Source organism: Ruditapes philippinarum, unplaced genomic scaffold (genome assembly GCF_026571515.1).
Source record: "Ruditapes philippinarum isolate M1 unplaced genomic scaffold, ASM2657151v2 ctg777_1_1_1_1, whole genome shotgun sequence".
NCBI classification, from domain to species: domain Eukaryota; kingdom Metazoa; phylum Mollusca; class Bivalvia; order Venerida; family Veneridae; genus Ruditapes; species Ruditapes philippinarum.
The window spans coordinates 236912-256269 of record NW_026854029.1 but is presented as its reverse complement, the minus strand read 5'-3'; the positions used below and the strand labels follow the sequence as shown (position 1 = coordinate 256269).

The window sequence follows — 19358 nt, the reverse complement described above, 5'->3', positions numbered from 1 at the left end:
TAATATATGTTTCTTACTTTAAACACTTATTATATGTGAATATATAAAATGCGCGATATTTGCATTTAATTAACCCGAATCTATGTGGATAAGATAAGAGTGGTTAAAGATAATCACGTTTTGCAAGAAATGTACACAAACATTTTGTTGCATGGACGTTTTATTCTTGTTTGTTTGTTTGTTTGTTTCACTTTACGCCTTTTCCCAACAGTATTTCAGTCATATAGGCGCTTAGTTTCCTAACCATCGTTCCTGGAGAGTTACACCAGTACTAGACTACCTTCCTACGCGCTAAACTACCAAAGCATCTCCCGGGGATCGAAGCCACGCCAGAGAGGTAACTGGATTAGAAGTCACCGACTCTAACCCCTCGACCACGGAGGCGGACGTTTTATTCTTGAACTGTTCTTTTCAACGCATACGGGTAAAAAGTATAAGCTTGCTTCGTTTTCAATTTGTTGTATATGGTTCACAACTTGCCATTTACAGGCGAAAAGTTGTCTTGCCTTTTAAATTATCACAATACACTCACACGTGCGAATACAATACGAATTAATGATTAAAGGGACGTAACAAATACACGTCTAAAACTATAATTGTGCTTTTCAAGAGTTATCTCTCTTTGATATTCCTCACTGAAAGTTGGCTCTTTTTGTAAGTTGGCTCTTTTAGCACGTTGAAGCATCATATGGTGATCGAAAAAGCGTCAAACTTTCACTCGATAAAGACAAAGGTAAATGAAATAAAAGGTTTAATCGATTTACATTGGGATTTAAAATCATTTCTAATGTAATTTATAAAAAACCCATGTAAATGAGGGATTACACTTTGGGACTGAAAAAAATAATCGTTTTTTTAAATTTTTCTTTTTAATAGCCCGCAAAGGGGCATTCATAAAACCGCAGGGTTTTAAAATCTGTGGTTTTAAAAATTTATTTGTTTTCCCCTACTATGGTTTTTAAACCCGGTTATTTTATTTAGGGGGAAACTTCCCCGAGGGGGTGATTTGAAATAAATCCCGGGGATCGGGGTCGGGGGGGGGGTGGGGGTATTTGGGGTCCCCGGGGGGGAAATGTCATCCTACTTTAAGTAAAAGCTTTTGGGCAATATGACGACTTAAAGCTCAACACGAATACTGATAAATTCAACAGCCAAGGAAAAACAATATTTAAAGATCCTGTATGTTGTAATTAAGGATGTAACAGCATTTAAGTGAAATTTTATATATGCATATAATTATTCTTATAAAACAATTTCCAAACATCCAAGAATATGTTAAATATGTACCGCATTCTAAGTAATCGTTGAAACATAAAATTTGGCTTAGACTTTATAAAAAATAAATTTCTAATTAACAATTTGAGTTACAGGATCTTTAACAAAGAAATTATTTTATTTTAAAGCAAACGTTGTCAGCCGGTACGTTCACTTAATTTATATTTTCTAGCTTCATTAACCATATCTACGTTTCATTGCACATGAAGAAATAAGTCCATTCTTATTGTGAAGAAACGTTCAGACATGTGTTGTCACTTATTCAGACATATCGAAAGCGACCGACCTATTCCAAATATTTTAACCTTACACTTTTTCAATTTCTTAAATGAACGTGTCAAACTTTCAATTTTTGTATTGTCGGGAACATGATAATTATTTTATTCAGCCAACAATTTAGAGCCTGGCTTAACTCCGCGGATCTGTAGGCCGGCCTGGCTTTATGCTGGGGGTCAAAGGTTAAATCAGGTTAAAGGTCAAATATATTCATATAACAAGAACAGACGAAAGTAGAGAAAAATAATTTATTTTCAACTCGTTCCAATATGACATCACACACTGTTCACACATGCATATCTTAATTCTCGTTCGAAAGGGTCAACCTTCATGTAAATATAATAATATATAAACCATCCCAAAAATAATTCGCATATATATATACATCTTTTTTTTATTTAATCCTGTGAAATATAAACTGAACAGTACAGTTTTTGCATATCTTTAAGCAGAAGGAATAAAATTGAATAACCCGCAAGTCTGATTTTAAGTAACCACATAATTAGAAATAGTCATATATATATATTTAAATTTCTATCAACTCGACATGTCTTGAATCCCATTGGAACAGCCGGGGTATCCACCAGGGTTCATTTTCTGCCATCTCCAGATATCTTCGCCTGTAAAAACCCAAAAGATCTATGTAGCTACATCTAATTCATATACAAATGTACATTAAGTTTGTTTGATTAATTTTAAGCCACACCTATACTGTTAATTAAGGTTGTACGGCGATTTTCTAGATTTACTGAAGACCTCAGGTGCCCCTTCGTGCATTATTTCAGGCACCAACGTGGGCCTGAGTAGAACCACTGACCTTCCGTAAGCCAACTGGTTAGCTTCCTAACATGAAAGAGCGGATTCGAAATGCCACGAGGGGCAAGTGGTTATTCCTTCCCATGTTTTTAAATTCGACAAGGATTTTAAACTATTACTGTGACCTTGACCTAATGACCTTAAAATCAATAAGTTATGAGCACAGATCTTACTGAGTTTCACAAAGACTAGACCTATTACCTTTTAAGTTATTATGAGGACTATTATTTTAATACAAAGTGTAAGTATGACCCTGACTTTTGATTTTATGACATAAAAATTGATAGGGTTCTTCTACTGGCCATGACCATCCTTGAAAGCCCATCTTTAGAATAGTTATCAAGTTATTGAGAGGACATCAATGTTGCTAACAGACGGCCGGCCGGCCGGACGGACAAACGCCATACCATAATACGACCGCGGTTCCCTTCGGGTGTATATCAATCAGGTCACCATTAACACCCATATCACATTGGATAGGGTATATTATGAACTTATTCATACTTACACATTTCATCAAGACCCTTGTCTGCTACCCAGCCTAATTCCTTTTTAACAAGGGAAACATCCGACCAGAAAGTTGGCAAGTCGCCAGCTCTTCGTGGAGCAATCTTGTATGGCACCTTAACGGTAAATAAATAAATAAATAAATAAGTTAATAAATAAATAAAATCAAATAAGATTGACAATCATAGTACTCAATGACTTTTATAGTTCATGTAAAATCGAAATCGATAAAATCAGCTATTTTGTATGAAGTGTGCTCAAATGAAAGTGGCGGCCGTAAAAACGATCACTCAGATGCTGCTGAAGTAGTTAAATGAATTGCAACATTTATTTTAAAGACGAATCCGGATACTTTGCCCAAAGTAGGTGGCTATAATCAGGACTGTTTCAAACTTTGACTGAAATGATAAGCAGACTGTACTCTGGTTTTAAAAAACAATATCAACTTCTTTTCCAAAGGTAGTGCTATACTTACGTTCACTCCAGAGGCTTTTTCGAATGCTTTAATCATTTCAAGGACAGAATAAGCTTTCCCGGTTCCGAGGTTATAGATCTGTAAAAAAATGAGAAAGTTTAACTTTATTTTTGTTATGTGCAGTATAATCTTTATAAATGAAAAGTCAATTAAAGGCCCATTATGCCTTAAAATGGTTTAATTTTCATTTCTCAAAAGCTTTTTGTTTTCGGTGTCATATTACAGTTGCCAAAAAGTGGTTCATTGGCTAATTACATGAAATTATATTTTGCTTTTATTGTTTTTCAGCAAATAGTACAGCTTTAGTGACTTAGTATTTTGTATGGAAGTTAAGATACTACTTTATTTACATTTTTCCACTTTTATGACAAAAAATTTTACATTTAGCGCTAATTTCTTGATAACACCTAGCATATGCCATAACTATTATTTAAATGTTATTAAACTCACTGTTGCCCTATCTTAAGAAGGAAAAAACGTATTTGTATCTGAGGAATAATGTGCCTTTAAGTACATTGTGATTTCTCCGGAAAGATTTTGTGAGCATTTTGTTTTCAACTCTAATTTCTTTTTTCTAGACAATGACTTTTTATTTCTTTTCCTTTAAATAACACTTATAAGAAACAAAAGATGAATATTACTTTTAACATAAGTTTTAAGTTTTTGTTAGTACTTTCCGTGCATTATACTAAAATTTAAAAAGCGTTTGCATGACCAGGAATATCAAAACGTCTTAATCAATGTACCGCTTTAAAAAAAAAAAAAAAATTTATACCCGGGAAGAGGCGAAGTTTTCCAAATTAAAAAAAAATCATACCTTTAAGCCCCATTTCTTGTCAATGACAGCCAATGCTGCAACATGACCTTTAGCCAGATCGACAACATGGGTGTAGTCCCTGACACCTTAAAACGAAAAACAGAAGATAAATTAGTTTAAAGAACCGTTTAAGTACGTTATGTGTCTAATCTTTAGATTTTGTATTTCTCGAATTAAACTGCCTTTTTAAAAATTATATTTCGTGTATTTCTGTCAAATCTTGAAAACGTATATACATGTTTGTTGTTGATAATATTCATTTTAATGATGATGATGATGATGATGTTGTTGTTGTTCCTTCCTTCATCTTCTGCTGTTGTTGTTGTTGTTGATGATGGTGATGATGATGATGAATATTATAATCATAACGTCGACGTTGTTGATGATGATGATGATGTTGATGTTGATCATGATGATGATGATTTTGATGTTTATCATGTTTATGATGATGGTGACTGATAATTACAATGATGATGATGATGATAATGATAATGATGATGATGATGATGATGATGAAGATGATGATGACGACGATGATGATAATTATGATAATAATACAATGTCATAATGAAATCAATATCGAGAAGCTTAATGATAACTAGTTATAAATACATTAATTAAGACAACATTTGACTCATCATTTCCATATGTTACAAATTAAATATTCAACAGAAAATTTTGTAGCCATGAATATTTTAATCAATATAGATATATCATATATAATTTCTATCGGTTTCATCATTTTAAAATGAAATATATATTTATATTATTAATATCATTAATTTAATAAAGCAAGTCTCATTCTTACGGCGGCATAAACGGGCATAAAAAAATTAAACTGCATGACAACGTGTGCACGAGAATAGTATTACGTTGCCAAGCGATAGCTATAACGTTTTTTCTGTTGTTGTTGTTTAGTTGTTGTTTTTTTTTTTTTTGGGGGGGGGGGGGGGGGGGGGGGGTTGGGGTTTGGGGGGGGGGTGTTACATGTAATACGTCGCACCAACACAATTTAGTTCATGTGGTTTCAGTCTGTACTGGCGTAGGAAGACCCCAGATGCCCTTCCTCGGAACATTTCAAGGCACGAACGGGCACCTCAGTAGAACCACCGACGTCTCGTAAGCTAGAAGTATATGATCCAAACATGAAAGAATCCAAATTCCCGGCCGGGATTCGAACCCACAGCGGCGAAGGGCGAGTAGTTTGGAGTCAACCACCTTAACCGCTCGACCATAGACGCCCAAAATAGCTATTACGTGGCCACGCGATAGGTGTCACGGTGGTCACGCAATATGAATTACATCTGCAGGTACGCATGCGCCAGTAATAGCTATTGCGGGCGCACACACTTCCGGTGTCCTCTAATCCTCTTCATAAATACCACCGTAGATTCCTGTCAGATACAGTAACATTGCCGCGCGCCAAGTAAGCATGTATATAGGCTTGAAGCAAATGTCCTACTTTATGTGTTAAATATGTTGTAATTTGTTGCTTACCAGTTCCATCCTTCGTGTCAAAGTCATCACCAAAAACACTGACACATTCCAGTTCTTTTGCAGCAACTTTTGATATGTTTGGCATGAGGTTATGGGGTTTTCCGATTGGGCTTTCCCCTAATCTCCCTGATTTATGCGCACCAATGGGATTGAAGTAGCGTAGTAATACAATATTCCATTGCTATGGCGGGAAGAAAATAGAAAATCACATGAGTTAAGATGTAAAAAAGTAGCCCCTGTTGTTTATTTAGTCCATAATTATATTGTTTTGCATTTAAGAACTTGAGACTGTACGTTTATTTTTTTTCCTCACGTATACTCATTCTCGTTTGCTTTTCCTTTTTTATCTGCTAAATTGTAGTCTACAGTTTCTTCCCCTGTAACTATAATTTCTGGGAACCACAGGACAAAATTTCTTCACTTTACTTTTAAAAAGTATCTTTGAAAGTTATACTATACGGAAAAAATATCATCATGGTGTATGAAGAAAAACCATCTAAATCAAATATTGTCAATATCCATGATCAGAGCATAAATTTGAAATTGACCAACTAATATCAAATCATTTATAGACACCTGCTTACTAAATCGGGATATTTCAGCTATTATGCTTCAAAACATTTTACGGAATATTCGCACGGAAATTCCCGAATAGTTACGATTCAAACTTACCGGGGCTGCTGCGAATAAGTCTTTCATCATCTCTTCAATGAAGAATTTAGTTTTCCCGTAAGGGTTCGTACACCCTCCGGTCTTGTGCTTCTCGTCAAAGGGAAGATATTCCGGTTCACCGTATACTGTCGCCGAGCTCGAGAAAATCATATTGTAAACTTTAAATTCGTCCATAACCTGGAGAAAAAGAGCAGAAAATGTCATTTATTCTCGAGAAAACCTATCAATTCTGTGTTGGTTCAGATCATTTTGACATTTTTCTAAAAAAAAAAAAAAAAAAAATTCGAAATTCGAGAACAATTAGCATTTGATATGCATTTTTTGGATCCGGGAAATGAAAACGAGGCTTGACGGAGTACAATAGTGATTTGTAATGGATTTTGGACTCGGAACATGAAGAAGAGGCTATATGGAGTACATTAGTAATTTGGCATGGAATTTTAGACCGCGAAATTGAAAACGAGGCTAAATTGACTGCTTTCACTAATGATTGATATATTGGGAGATCCCATGGTACAAACGCTTGGATTTTAAGATTTTTTTAAGTTTAAACAGCCAAGCGACGTCTGCCTTGTTGCACGTGTGTTGTCGTTGTTGTTTTATTACAAATGTTACAGTCTAACACTGGTGAATGAGCACATGTAAAATACACACCATTCTGTAAGTATAATATTGTATTTTATTCACTAGGTTTCCAATACATTTACGAGTATGCATAAAATAAAAAATAAAAAAAATAAATATCAGGCTGTTGCCACATTAAATTCAATATCGTTTAAAAGCTTGAAATGTATAACAAAACAAACACAAATGAATAAGAATAATAACATACAATGAATAAGAATAATAACATACCTCCAGTAAGTTTATAGTACCGCCAAGGTTATTCCTAAAGTACTGCAGTGGTATATGCACAGACCTACCGACCGCCTTGAAGCCAGCGAAATGCATGACACATGTAATCTTGTGCTGGAAGAATCAACGAAAGCAACCCATTATTCACGAAAAGATCCCAGTTCGCCCAAAATACTTCTTTTCACATAAATGAATAGGAAAATCTTTTTTACAAGGCAGGTTTCGGACTGCTTTGAGTCAAGAAGATCATATTTAAATACTGTTCTCATTTTCATTGTATTCTGAGGATATAATTTATCGAGTGGAGTTGATAGGGATAAAAATATCGGACCAGAAAGACGCATGGATGGTCGGCATTACAGTGGAACACCTATCAACTGCTCGTCTTTACTACTCGGCTATCTTCGTAACAGCTCGTATCTACTCATGCTCACCCAGGCGTTTCTTCAATTTTGATAGATACGGAAATTAACGACAATTACCGACTTTTGAGGATGTATTTCTGCCCTATAGAACTACACTGGTGGAGTTTCATTTACATGCATTTATTTCCCATGTTGACAAACGTACATTAAATAGGATAACGACAGTGTCATTTACGGTCGGTTTACGGCGAAAAGATTCACTACGATTTTTTTACTTGCGCGTTTTTTAAAATAGATAATAAATTCAATTGATCAATTAACCCATTACTTCATGAGCATTTTGTGAAAAATGGCTGTTTTCATTGAAAAGTCTCCCGTTACAAGTTCAAATTGCTATAATACTATAAAAACTGCTTCAACACTAATCAAACTTGGCACAAATGTTGACTGGACCATTGCCCTTGCAACAACATGCTCAGACTGAAATTTTCTGTTACCATGGCAACGAGGGGACATCTCAAAATTGCCAAAAATCACTATTTTGCATTGATTTTTTCCATCAAAATTGATTTCAAAGTGCTGCAACTTCTCAATGGATTGAGATAGAGTCAAATGCTTTTCAGCGTTGGTTACACATTACCTTATGATCAATCTGGGGTCATTTATAGCCTCTCACAAGTCCAAAATTTTCTTGGCGATGAGGGGGACTCCGCCCCCATTCAAAACCCCCAAACAGAAGGGGGCACATCCCCCTTCTGTCGACCCTCTGATGTATCTTTTGGTTGGGGGCCGCGCCGAAAATGAGGTCACTTTTTTAACAACATTTCTCAAACAAAAACAAGTGATGGGGGCCTAAATAAGGCATTTTTTCACCATTTGAGACAGCAAAAGGGGGGGGGGTGAAAAAGGCGTTAAAAGGCGTGTATATAACGTAATGGGTTAAGAGAAATCAGATATCAGCAGAAATGACTAATTAACGAGGAAGAAGAAACCACATTTTTGGATATTGAGATAAAAACATAAAGGAGAGCAAAGGCCTAGTGGTTGTGGTGTCTGCATCTCAACCCGGGCGGTCATGGGTTCGAGCTCTTATCGCGTCACGACCATGTTTCTTCATATCACACCAGTACTGGTTGGTTCAAGGAAGCGGACTCGAATGTCAATAATATAAGTTGCAAGAACTTGCTTCATATTAATATATTTAAACCTAAAATGGCAATGTTTATTTGTATTATATCACCATGATTTCTCTACCACGTTACTAACGGAATGTGAGCTATTTCTGCATGTATATTTCCATGTAAAATATAATTTTCTGTGTATAATAAGAACTTTTTCTTATACAACGTAACAACATTTTTCCACTAATCAGAATTTTTGTTTCAGTTCCAATAAAAATAACATGAATCTGAATGCGTGACACTGTAAACTATCAAAAAGGCAACTATAAACTAAAAATAGAACTTTTTATACTTCTATACGCAGACATCTTACAAACATGTTGATTTTATTTCCTTTTCAATATGATGAATATATTTTGGGCATGGTCGATTTATGTGGGAATGTTAGACCAGTTTTCTAATACAACCCAATTCAGCTCACAGCGGAGGGTGCCGCGGTAAAGTCGGTTTGAATAGGTTTGAATAATGCTGGTTTTCGTTTGATTAAAATTAAATTCATAGTCGGGCTAAGTGTACGTACGTGAACACAGGGCGTTAAATATGAGCTCAAAGGATAAATTAAAATAGATATAAAATTATCTGTTTCTTGTGCCTTCTCAAAAATAAAAAAGATGGTACCTCAATAAACTTTAAGGTAAATCAGAGTGCGACAAAACTTATAGTAGTAAGTCAGAGTAAATCAGAGTGCGACAAAACTTATAGTAATAAGTCAGAGTAAATCAGAGTGCGACAAAACTTAAAGTAGTAAGTCAGAGTAAATCAGAGTGCGACAAAACTTATAGTGATAAGTCAGAGTAAATCAGAGTGCGACAAAACTTATAGTAGTAAGTCAGAGTAAATCAGAGTGCGACAAAACTTATAGTGATAAGTCAGAGTAAATCAGAGTGCGACAAAACTTATAGTAGTAAGTCAGAGTAAATCAGAGTGCGACAAAACTTATAGTAGTAAGTCAGAGTAAATCAGAGTGCGACAAAACTTATAGTAGTAAGTCAGAGTAAATCAGAGTGCGACAAAACTTATAGTGATAAGTCAGAGTAAATCAGAGTGCGACAAAACTTATAGTAGTAAGTCAGAGTAAATCAGAGTGCGACAAAACTTATAGTAATAAGTCAGAGTAAATCAGAGTGCGACAAAACTTATAGTAATAAGTCAGAGTAAATCAGAGTGCGACAAAACTTATAGTAGTAAGTCAGAGTAAATCAGAGTGCGACAAAACTTATAGTAGTAAGTCAGAGTAAATCAGAGTGCGACAAAACTTATAGTTATAAGTCAGAGTAAATCAGAGTGCGACAAAACTTATAGTTATAAGTCAGAGTAAATCAGAGTGCGACAAAACTTATAGTAATAAGTCAGAGTAAATCAGAGTGCGACAAAACTTATAGTAATAAGTCAGAGTAAATCAGAGTGCGACAAACTTATAGTAATAAGTCAGAGTAAATCAGAGTGCGACAAAACTTATAGTAATAAGTCAGAGTAAATCAGAGTGCGACAAAACTTATAGTAATAAGTCAGAGTAAATCAGAGTGCGACAAAACTTATAGTAATAAGTCAGAGTAAATCAGAGTGCGACAAAACTTATAGTAATAAGTCAGAGTAAATCAGAGTGCGACAAAACTTATAGTAGTAAGTCAGAGTAAATCAGAGTGCGACAAAACTTATAGTAATAAGTCAGAGTAAATCAGAGTGCGACAAAACTTATAGTAGTAAGTCAGAGTAAATCAGAGTGCGACAAAACTTATAGTAGTAAGTCAGAGTAATTCAGAGTGCGACAAAACTTATAGTAATAAGTCAGAGTAAATCAGAGTGCGACAAAACTTATAGTAGTAAGTCAGAGTAAATCAGAGTGCGACAAAACTTATAGTAGTAAGTCAGAGTATTTCAGAGTGCGACAAAACTTATAGTAATAAGTCAGAGTAAATCAGAGTGCGACAAAACTTATAGTAATAAGTCAGAGTAAATCAGAGTGCGACAAAACTTATAGTAATAAGTCAGAGTAAATCAGAGTGCGACAAAACTTATAGTAATAAGTCAGAGTAAGTCAGAGTGCGACAAAACTTATAGTAGTAAGTCAGAGTAAATCAGAGTGCGACAAAACTTATAGTAGTAAGTCAGAGTAAATCAGAGTGCGACAAAACTTATAGTAGTAAGTCAGAGTAAATCAGAGTGCGACAAAACTTATAGTGATAAGTCGGGCATCAATATAGCTATCATTTATCCAACTGGACATCTGTATTATATGAGTTGATGATGACTCAATTAGACGGATATATGATTTTACCTTGGAGAAAATCTTCCTTAGGCCTTCTTTGTCAAGAAGATCTATTGTGTATGCTGGAACCTTTACGCCCGTTAATTCTTCAACACGATTCAAACTCTCTGAAATTAAAATGATCATAATAATAATAATAATAATAATAATAATAATAATAACGATAATAATAATAATAATAATAATAATAATAATAATAATAATAATAATAATAATAATAATAATAATAATAATAATACTAATAATAATAATGATAATAATAATAATAATAATAATAATAATAATAATAATAATAATAATAAAAATGATGATGATGATGATGGTGATGATGATGATGATGATGATGATAATAATAATAGATACACAGATTCGAACTTGTACCTACCTAAAGTTGAGTTGGACAGATTATCCACAACCACTGTATCGTAGCCGGCCTCGATCAGCTCCAGCACCGTATGAGAGCCAACATAGCCGGTTCCACCTGTTGCTAATATACATCCTTTAGACGACATATTTCTATGAAAATAAAAAAATAAAACATTAATTAACGAATTTCCCTTTCACCTGCTTGACTTGTGTACTAGAGCTGTCAAAAATCTGATATCCAGTTTATCGATTTTTTCCCATACTTCAAAGCCATATACTAATATTGGAACAACAGCGCAATCGAATAAATGCAATTTATTTTGGATATTTAACTTGATGCTGTCAAATAACGATACAATGTTATGATAAGCCCTAAACGCTTGGTCAGATAAAGCCTTTACCCCAGCTTCAAAAAAGTACCAATATAAGTAAATTTAACATCTAGATTATGTAGGTGAAACCATCTACACTATCACTTTTAACAAAATCAATAAAAAAGTCATTTTGGCATCTAAAGTGGACTTGTATTTGAGTTCATTTATACTCGCCAAGATGCACTAAAATAAATATAGTTCGGAACTAAAAGTTATCAGATCAGTCCATAATGCTGACCATTTCTGAGACAGAATATAAATTTGCATTTTGATAGTTTAAGAAAAATAATGAAATAAAACAACAACAACAACAACAACAACAACATCTACGCCTTTTTTGTTTAACTGGCTTTTTTTTATATATTTATCGATAAATCAGTCGGCACTTTGAAAATACAATCTCATTTAAAGACACATGTTTCAAATGCTATTTGTTTAACATTTTTTACTTCTTCAAAAGATCAAAGGAAATTTTGATTGTCATATATATCTTAAAGCATTGTTTTTAAAATAGACGAAAAGACATATGTTTCTAAATTTTAACACTACAATCAAGAATATACCCATAATTTGATTCGCTATCCTTTGATGTTTGAAGATCAAAGGAATTTTCATACTTATATCAGATGTAAAAATCTAATTTCTATTTCAAGATGCTACCGTGATGAACGTAGTTTCTAGAATTGACTTTTTTACTCCACAGATGTGATTGTTTCCGCGAGAATATATCATTTTCTTATTGTTTTATACACTGACCACTTTTTTCTTTCTGCTATCAAAGTAACAAACTGCTTAAGTTTAAAAGAACACATTTTAGATGTTTTAAACAATTCAAGAATTTCTGAGTGATTCTTTTACATGTTAAGTATTTGTAATTTATGTTACATTCAGCCAAGTTAATAAGTTATTATCATATATTTACAGATCTTAATATATATTTAAAAAATAGTAAGCTTGTTTCACATTTTGACAAACAAATAAAATATTTTTTTCAAAAAGTCAAGTATAAAGCAAATCGTTTTGGTTTTTTTATGCGGAGGGGAAGGGGTGGGGGCTGGGGGCTGGGGCTGGGGGGACAAATAAGATGAATACACCGGTACGTCATTAGACCCAACCCGTTGTGGTCCATTGAGTAGTACTTTAACATATTGAATTGTCCATTTAAAGTCAAGGTCATGTTTAAATGTATTAATGGCATCTAGGTTTTTTGTTGTTTCTTTTTTGGGGAGATTGTGTAGGGGTTTTATTAGTGGCCTCATTTCTTGATGAAGGATTATATAAACATACTTACCCGCATAATTATATCAATCGGGCTGGTCAAATAAAAATACCAAAAAAACCTTTCGGAAGAAACTTTAAATCGAGGTCCCTTGCATAAGTGCTTTAAGAACCAAGAGAAGCGTCTGGAATTGGGGCTCCATTCTGTATCTGTATCTTCCACTATCCTCAAAAATCTAGAATGACTAATACTCTTCTAGAGGACTTGCCTTTGTGGACAACCGGCAGCGAGTATAAATAAACTCATTTAAATTTTCGAGATGTGCATAGCGCATATGGGACGTGCAAAAAATTGAAGGAAGGGGATTTTCCCAAAAATTTTTTTTTTTTTAAATTTAAAAAAGTTCAAAATCGTAATAAATTTTTTAAAAAATTGTCAAAATTTTTTTCCCTCGGGTTTGGTGGTTGGCACATGTCCCCGAAATTTTTTTTGCGTATTAAAAGGGGTTTATTTGGGAACTTAAATTGGAAGGGTTTTTCAAATTTTTTGGCCATGTTTTAAAACATAGGTCCCTAAGAGACATAAAAATAAATTTTTATGGAAACGGCCCGTTGGGAAAAAAGGGGGTTTATGCCGAGTTTAAATTTAATTTTTTTTGTGATTTTTTAAAATTGGGGCAAAAAATTTTAATTTAATTTATAAATTTTTAAAAAAGATAAAAAAATGCTTTGCAAAAAGGGCCTTTGAAAAAAGAAATTGGGAATTTAAACCTGGGGAAAATTTTTTCCAAAGCTCCAAAAAAAAAGGGCAAAATTTAAAAATTCAAAACGGTTTTACAGAAAAGCCCCAAAAAATATTGGAAAAACATAAAAGGCAAAATTCCACGGGCCCTTCCAAAATTCTGGGAATTTGGTTTCTAGGGGGTCCCCCGGGCCCCAAGCTTTTGCCTTTCTTAAAATTTTTGAACTACATGTACAATTTTCCCAATGGTTACATAATATTGCAAGTTTGTACAAGTATTTAAAAAAATTAAGGATGGGGGGGATTTTTAGAAAATTGCATCAATAAATAAATGGATTCTTTTGAAATAATCAGATAAACCTTCCACTACTATTTTTCAAATACCTTAAAGAGATAATTATTTGTGAAAAATACACCGATTTTTTACTTTTGACGATAATGAATATGCATAATTATGGACACAAATTCAATATATGCAGTTCACTTTTAAAAAGATCTAAAGTAAAGTGTTGAAAAAATATGCAAATCATGAACAAGTCAATAAAGTGTAGACTATTGTAAAAAGAGCTCCCGCTGTGACCAGAATGTTTTATACAACATAGATTTAAAGCAACTCCCTTAAATATGAAATTGAAAATAATAAAATTTTCAACATGTTCATTTTCGATCTGTAATAGTATATATCCAAGTTTAACAAAGACGGGCAGATAACTCTTACATTTCTGTGATGAATGACTCGGGGTATTATAATAAGGTTTCTGAAGAAGCATAATATGATTTTTGTGAAGAAAATTTGAAGTAATAACTTTGTTTAAAAATTAAAGCCAAATTTTTTTGGAACAAAATTGCCCGAAAATAAAAACCCCAAAAAGAAATTTTTCCCCCAAAGGGAAAGCAAAAACGTTTTTTTTTTAAAATTAACATTTGCGGGGGTTTGCAACGGTCGCTTTTGATTCGGATAAACATTTTTTGTCCCCTTCGCTAAAATTTATTTTGAAACAACCCTCCCCAACAAAGGTTCCCTTTGGTTTCGTTAAAGTGCCCCTTTCTTCTTTTAAAAAAATCAAAAAAATAAAAAATTTTCCCGTTTTTTGAAAAATTTAAACAAATAGGTTTAAAACCTTATAAATACTATTTTAAATTAAAAACTACGCTAAAATTTTTTTAAATTTTGTCTTGTCCATTTTTCAATCGGGAACAAAAACATTCGTCATTTTCTTTAGTTTTTCTTTTTCAAAAAAAATTTATTATATTTTTAAACTAGCAAAAAAATAAAAGACCAGAACGACAGAAAACGGAAGTCCCCGGCCCCTGATCTTGGTCTGCACGGGCCCCGCTAAGAAAGGAATTTTGTACCCCCCAGGGGGGCTAAAACAGCCATTTTTTAAAAAAAATCAATAAAATAGTAAAATTTGTTTTTTCAAAAAAAATAGAAAAAATGTCCCTTTTAATAAAAATTAAATATAAAAATTAAAAACAAAACTGTTTAGCATCTTGAAAACGCCTGCTTTTCCCCGGAAAATTAAATGCAGCCCTTTTAATTAAGGAATATTTTGTTTTAGAAAAGAAATAAGATTTTTCTTTAATTAACGGTAAAACAATGTTGATGTTTGTAATGTGGTTTGAGAGTTAACAAGTATATTCTGCACTTATATTGGCTTGCTACAACATTAGGCTGTTACAATATTGACCTGTTCAACATAGACCTACTACAACACTGGCCTGCTACAACATTGACATGCTACAACGTTGACCTGCTACAACATTTACCTGCTACAATATCGGCCCGCTAGAACACTGGCCTGATCCAACATTGACCCTACAACATTTGCTTGCTACAAAATTGGCCGGCTACAATATTGACCTGTTCAAAGATTGACCTACTACAACATTGACCTGCTTCAACATTGGCATGCTCCACATTTAGACTGTTCTAAAATTGACCTACTACAACATTCACCAACTACAACATTGTCATGCTCCAACATTGACCTGTTCTATTATTGATTCGCTACAATAGAGGCCTGCTACAGAAGTGTCTTGCTACAACATTGACCTGCTTTTACATTGCATTGCTACAACATAAAGCTTCTGGAACATTTGCCTCCTGCAACAATGACAATCTACAACATTGACCTCCTACAACATTGACCCGTTACAGCAGTGGCCTGCTACAACAGTGGCTGGCTATAACAGTAGCTTGCTAGTACATAAGCCTGTTGCAACATAAGTCTGCTCCAATATTAACCTGCTACAACATTGACCTGCTACAATTTTGACCTGCTACAACATTGATCTGCTACAACACTGGCCTGCTACAACATTGACCTGCTACAACATTGACCTGCTAAAATATTGACCTGCTACAACATTGACCTGCTACAACATTGATCTGCTACAACACTGACCTGCTACAACATTGACCTGCTACAATATTGACCTGCTACAACGTTGACCTGATACAACATTGACCTGCTACAACATTTGACCTGCTACAACACTGGTATGCTACAACACTGAACTGCTACAACATTGACCTGCTACAACATTGACCTGCTACAACACTGGCCTGCTACAACATTGACCTGCTACAACATTGACCTGCTTCAACACTGGCCTGCTACAACATTGACCTGCTACAACATTGACATGCTACAGCATTGAGCTGATACAACATTGACCTGCTACAATTTTGACCTGCTACAACATTGATCTGCTTCAACACTGGCCTGCTACAACATCGACCTGCTACAAACATTGACCTGCTACAATATTGACCTGCTACAACGTTGACCTGATACAACATTGACCTGCTACAACATTGACCTGCTACAACACTGGTATGCTACAACACTGAACTGCTACAACATTGACCTGCTACAACATTGACCTGCTTCAACACTGGCCTGCTACAACATTGACCTGCTACAACATTGACCTGCTTCAACACTGGCCTGCTACAACATTGACCTGCTACAACATTGACATGCTACAGCATTGAGCTGATACAACATTGACCTGCTTCAACATTGACCTGCTACAACATTGACCTGCTACAATATTGGCATGCTACAACATTGACCTGCTACAACACTGGTATGCTACAACACTGAACTGCTACAACATTGACCTGCTACAACATTGACCTGCTTAAACACTGGCCTGCTACAACATTGACCTGCTTCAACACTGGCCTGCTACAACATTGACCTGCTACAACATTGACCTGCTACAGCATTGAGCTGATACAACACTGACCTGACACAACACTGACCTGCTACAACATTGACCTGCTACAATATTGGCATGCTACAACACTGACCTGCTACAACATTGACCTGCTACAACATTGACCTGCTACAATATTGACCTGCCACAATATTGACCTGCTACAACACTGGCCTGCTACAATATGACCTGCTACAACATTGACCTGCTACAACATTGACCTGCTACAACACTGGCCTGCTACAATATGACCTGCTACGACAATGTCCTGCTGCAACATTGGCCAGCTACAACACTGACCTGTTACAACATTGACCTGTTACAAAGTTGACCTGTAAAACATTAGACTCCAGCAACATTGGCCTGCTTCAAAATGAGCCTGTTACATTCATTGCTTAGTACTGGTTGGTTCCGGGAACGGATTCGAGAGTGTTTCAATAAGCTTATAGCTTCCAACACAATCGAACTAAAATAAATTTGTATAAACTAACATGAGCCTGTTACAACATTGACCTGTAACAAAGTTGACCTGTTACAATATTGGCTCCTCCAACATTGGATTGCTCCAGCATTGGCTTGCTCAAGCATTGACAAGCTACATTAGCCAGTTCCAACACTAGCATGTTACAAAATTGCCACACATACCACACATTTATACAAATGGGGTGTTTTATTGAGGTATATATGCGAATTTGTAAACAAAAAAAAAGAAGATTTTTAGGTACCTAAGTTATGTTTGTTTCATACCTTTCTGTAGAAAATTTTTTAGATGGAATTACTGGTAAAATATCTACAAATAATATCTACATAATAACATAACTTGTCACAAATTACAGTCAAGAGACAGAATCTATATGTTGATAACTTTTTCCTAGTGTGCACAACTGTGCTTTTGTCTAGTTTATTTAGGGTCGAGTTGGTTTAGGGCCGAATAAATGGTCGAGTTAGTTAAAGGCCGGGTTGGATTGGAGCCGATGAGATTATCCTATATATGAAAACTGAGCTGCATTCAATTTTGACAGCATGAATTACAAAATCTTAGAAGGAAATTGATATGTCATTCATGAAAATTGTTAGACATCCTTAATACTGCATTTTGTGATACTTATTAAAAATTGGAAAAAAAAAGAAAAAAAAAAGAAAAAAAAAAACCAATGTATGGTTCACCTAATCATTAAGTTCTTTGATTGTTGTTTGCATGTATAGGTACTGTCATTTTATTACATATTTTCTGCACATCTTGCCTTAGAAGACAATGAAAAATTCCCATCTTTAGAAAGGCCAAATATGAATTTTATAATGTCAAAATAATGGTTTAAGAGAATTTTAGATGCTTATTACATGAAGAAAGTATAGATAATTAATTTGATATAAAAGTAGAAAAAAATGTTAACAAAGTAGTATTTTGACTTCCACAAAAATGCTAAACCACTATAACTCTACTAACTGTCAAAGAAACAACAGAAACTTAAGATAGTTCAGGTAATTGGCCAATGAGTAACTTTTTGGATACTATAAAAATACACCAAAATTAAAGGTTTTTTTGTTGTTTTTTTTTGAGAAATAAAAAAAAAGCATTTCTGAGGCATGATGGGCCTTTAAAATAGTTTTTGTGTGAAAACGTCATGTATGATGCACTGAACAAATTAATTCAATTAGATTAGATTTGAAATATATACTTTGAAAAGGAATGAGAAATATAATCCTCATTCATTTGAATGAGACACGCTGTGAAATTATCAATTTAACTTTATTACTTATAGCGCAAATACATATGAAGTTTTTATGCTATTTTTACTGTTTTTGTTCATGAAAATTTTTTTCACTTGATAATAATAATAATGATAATAATAATAATGATAATCAAAAATTAATAATTTTGTATTAATGATGAAGATGATGATGACGATAATGATGATAATGAGGATGTGAGGCCGACGACGGCGAGGACGATGATTAAATGACAAAAATAATGATAACAAAATAAGTGATTGTTGTGGTTGTTGTTATAATAATAATAATTATTATTATTAACATTATCTTTTATTTTAATTGAAAGCATTTTATTATTGTCATTAATGTGTGTCGACTCCAATCAAGGATTAAAGAGGCATATCCATTTATATTAAAAAAAAATCAGTTATTAATTTAAAAACTTTAATAACTAAAACATAAGTATGATAAAGTATGCCCTCTATAAAAAGGGCACGCATTTTTATCAGTCGCTTTGTTGTTTAAAAAAAAATAACTCATGATTAAAAAAGAAACGTACCTTTATTATTTTATTATTATATCCACGATGAATCCAAACTTCCCTTGGCGAATATATTATAGAAAGAGATAGCTAAACGTTTCACAATTGATCACGTGACTTTACACGACAGCAAAAGGCGGCAACAGATTGAAGGGTTAAATTATGATAAAG

The 19358-nt window shown here is 34.0% G+C and overlaps 1 protein-coding gene across 1 annotated transcript; it reads right to left on the bottom strand.

Annotated features, from left to right (window-relative positions):
• Window positions 1–1785: 1785 nt before the first annotated feature.
• On the bottom strand, window positions 1786–19358 carry LOC132738719 (UDP-glucose 4-epimerase-like). Its single transcript, XM_060726312.1, has 10 exons — window positions 19206–19358; window positions 11391–11521; window positions 11015–11112; window positions 7191–7304; window positions 6336–6512; window positions 5664–5844; window positions 4167–4252; window positions 3350–3427; window positions 2876–2990; window positions 1786–2171 (listed from the first exon to the last, which is right to left on the bottom strand). Exons 2-10 carry the CDS (start codon window positions 11515–11517, stop codon window positions 2089–2091), a joined length of 1059 nt encoding a protein of 352 aa, XP_060582295.1. The 5' UTR covers window positions 11518–11521; window positions 19206–19358; the 3' UTR covers window positions 1786–2088.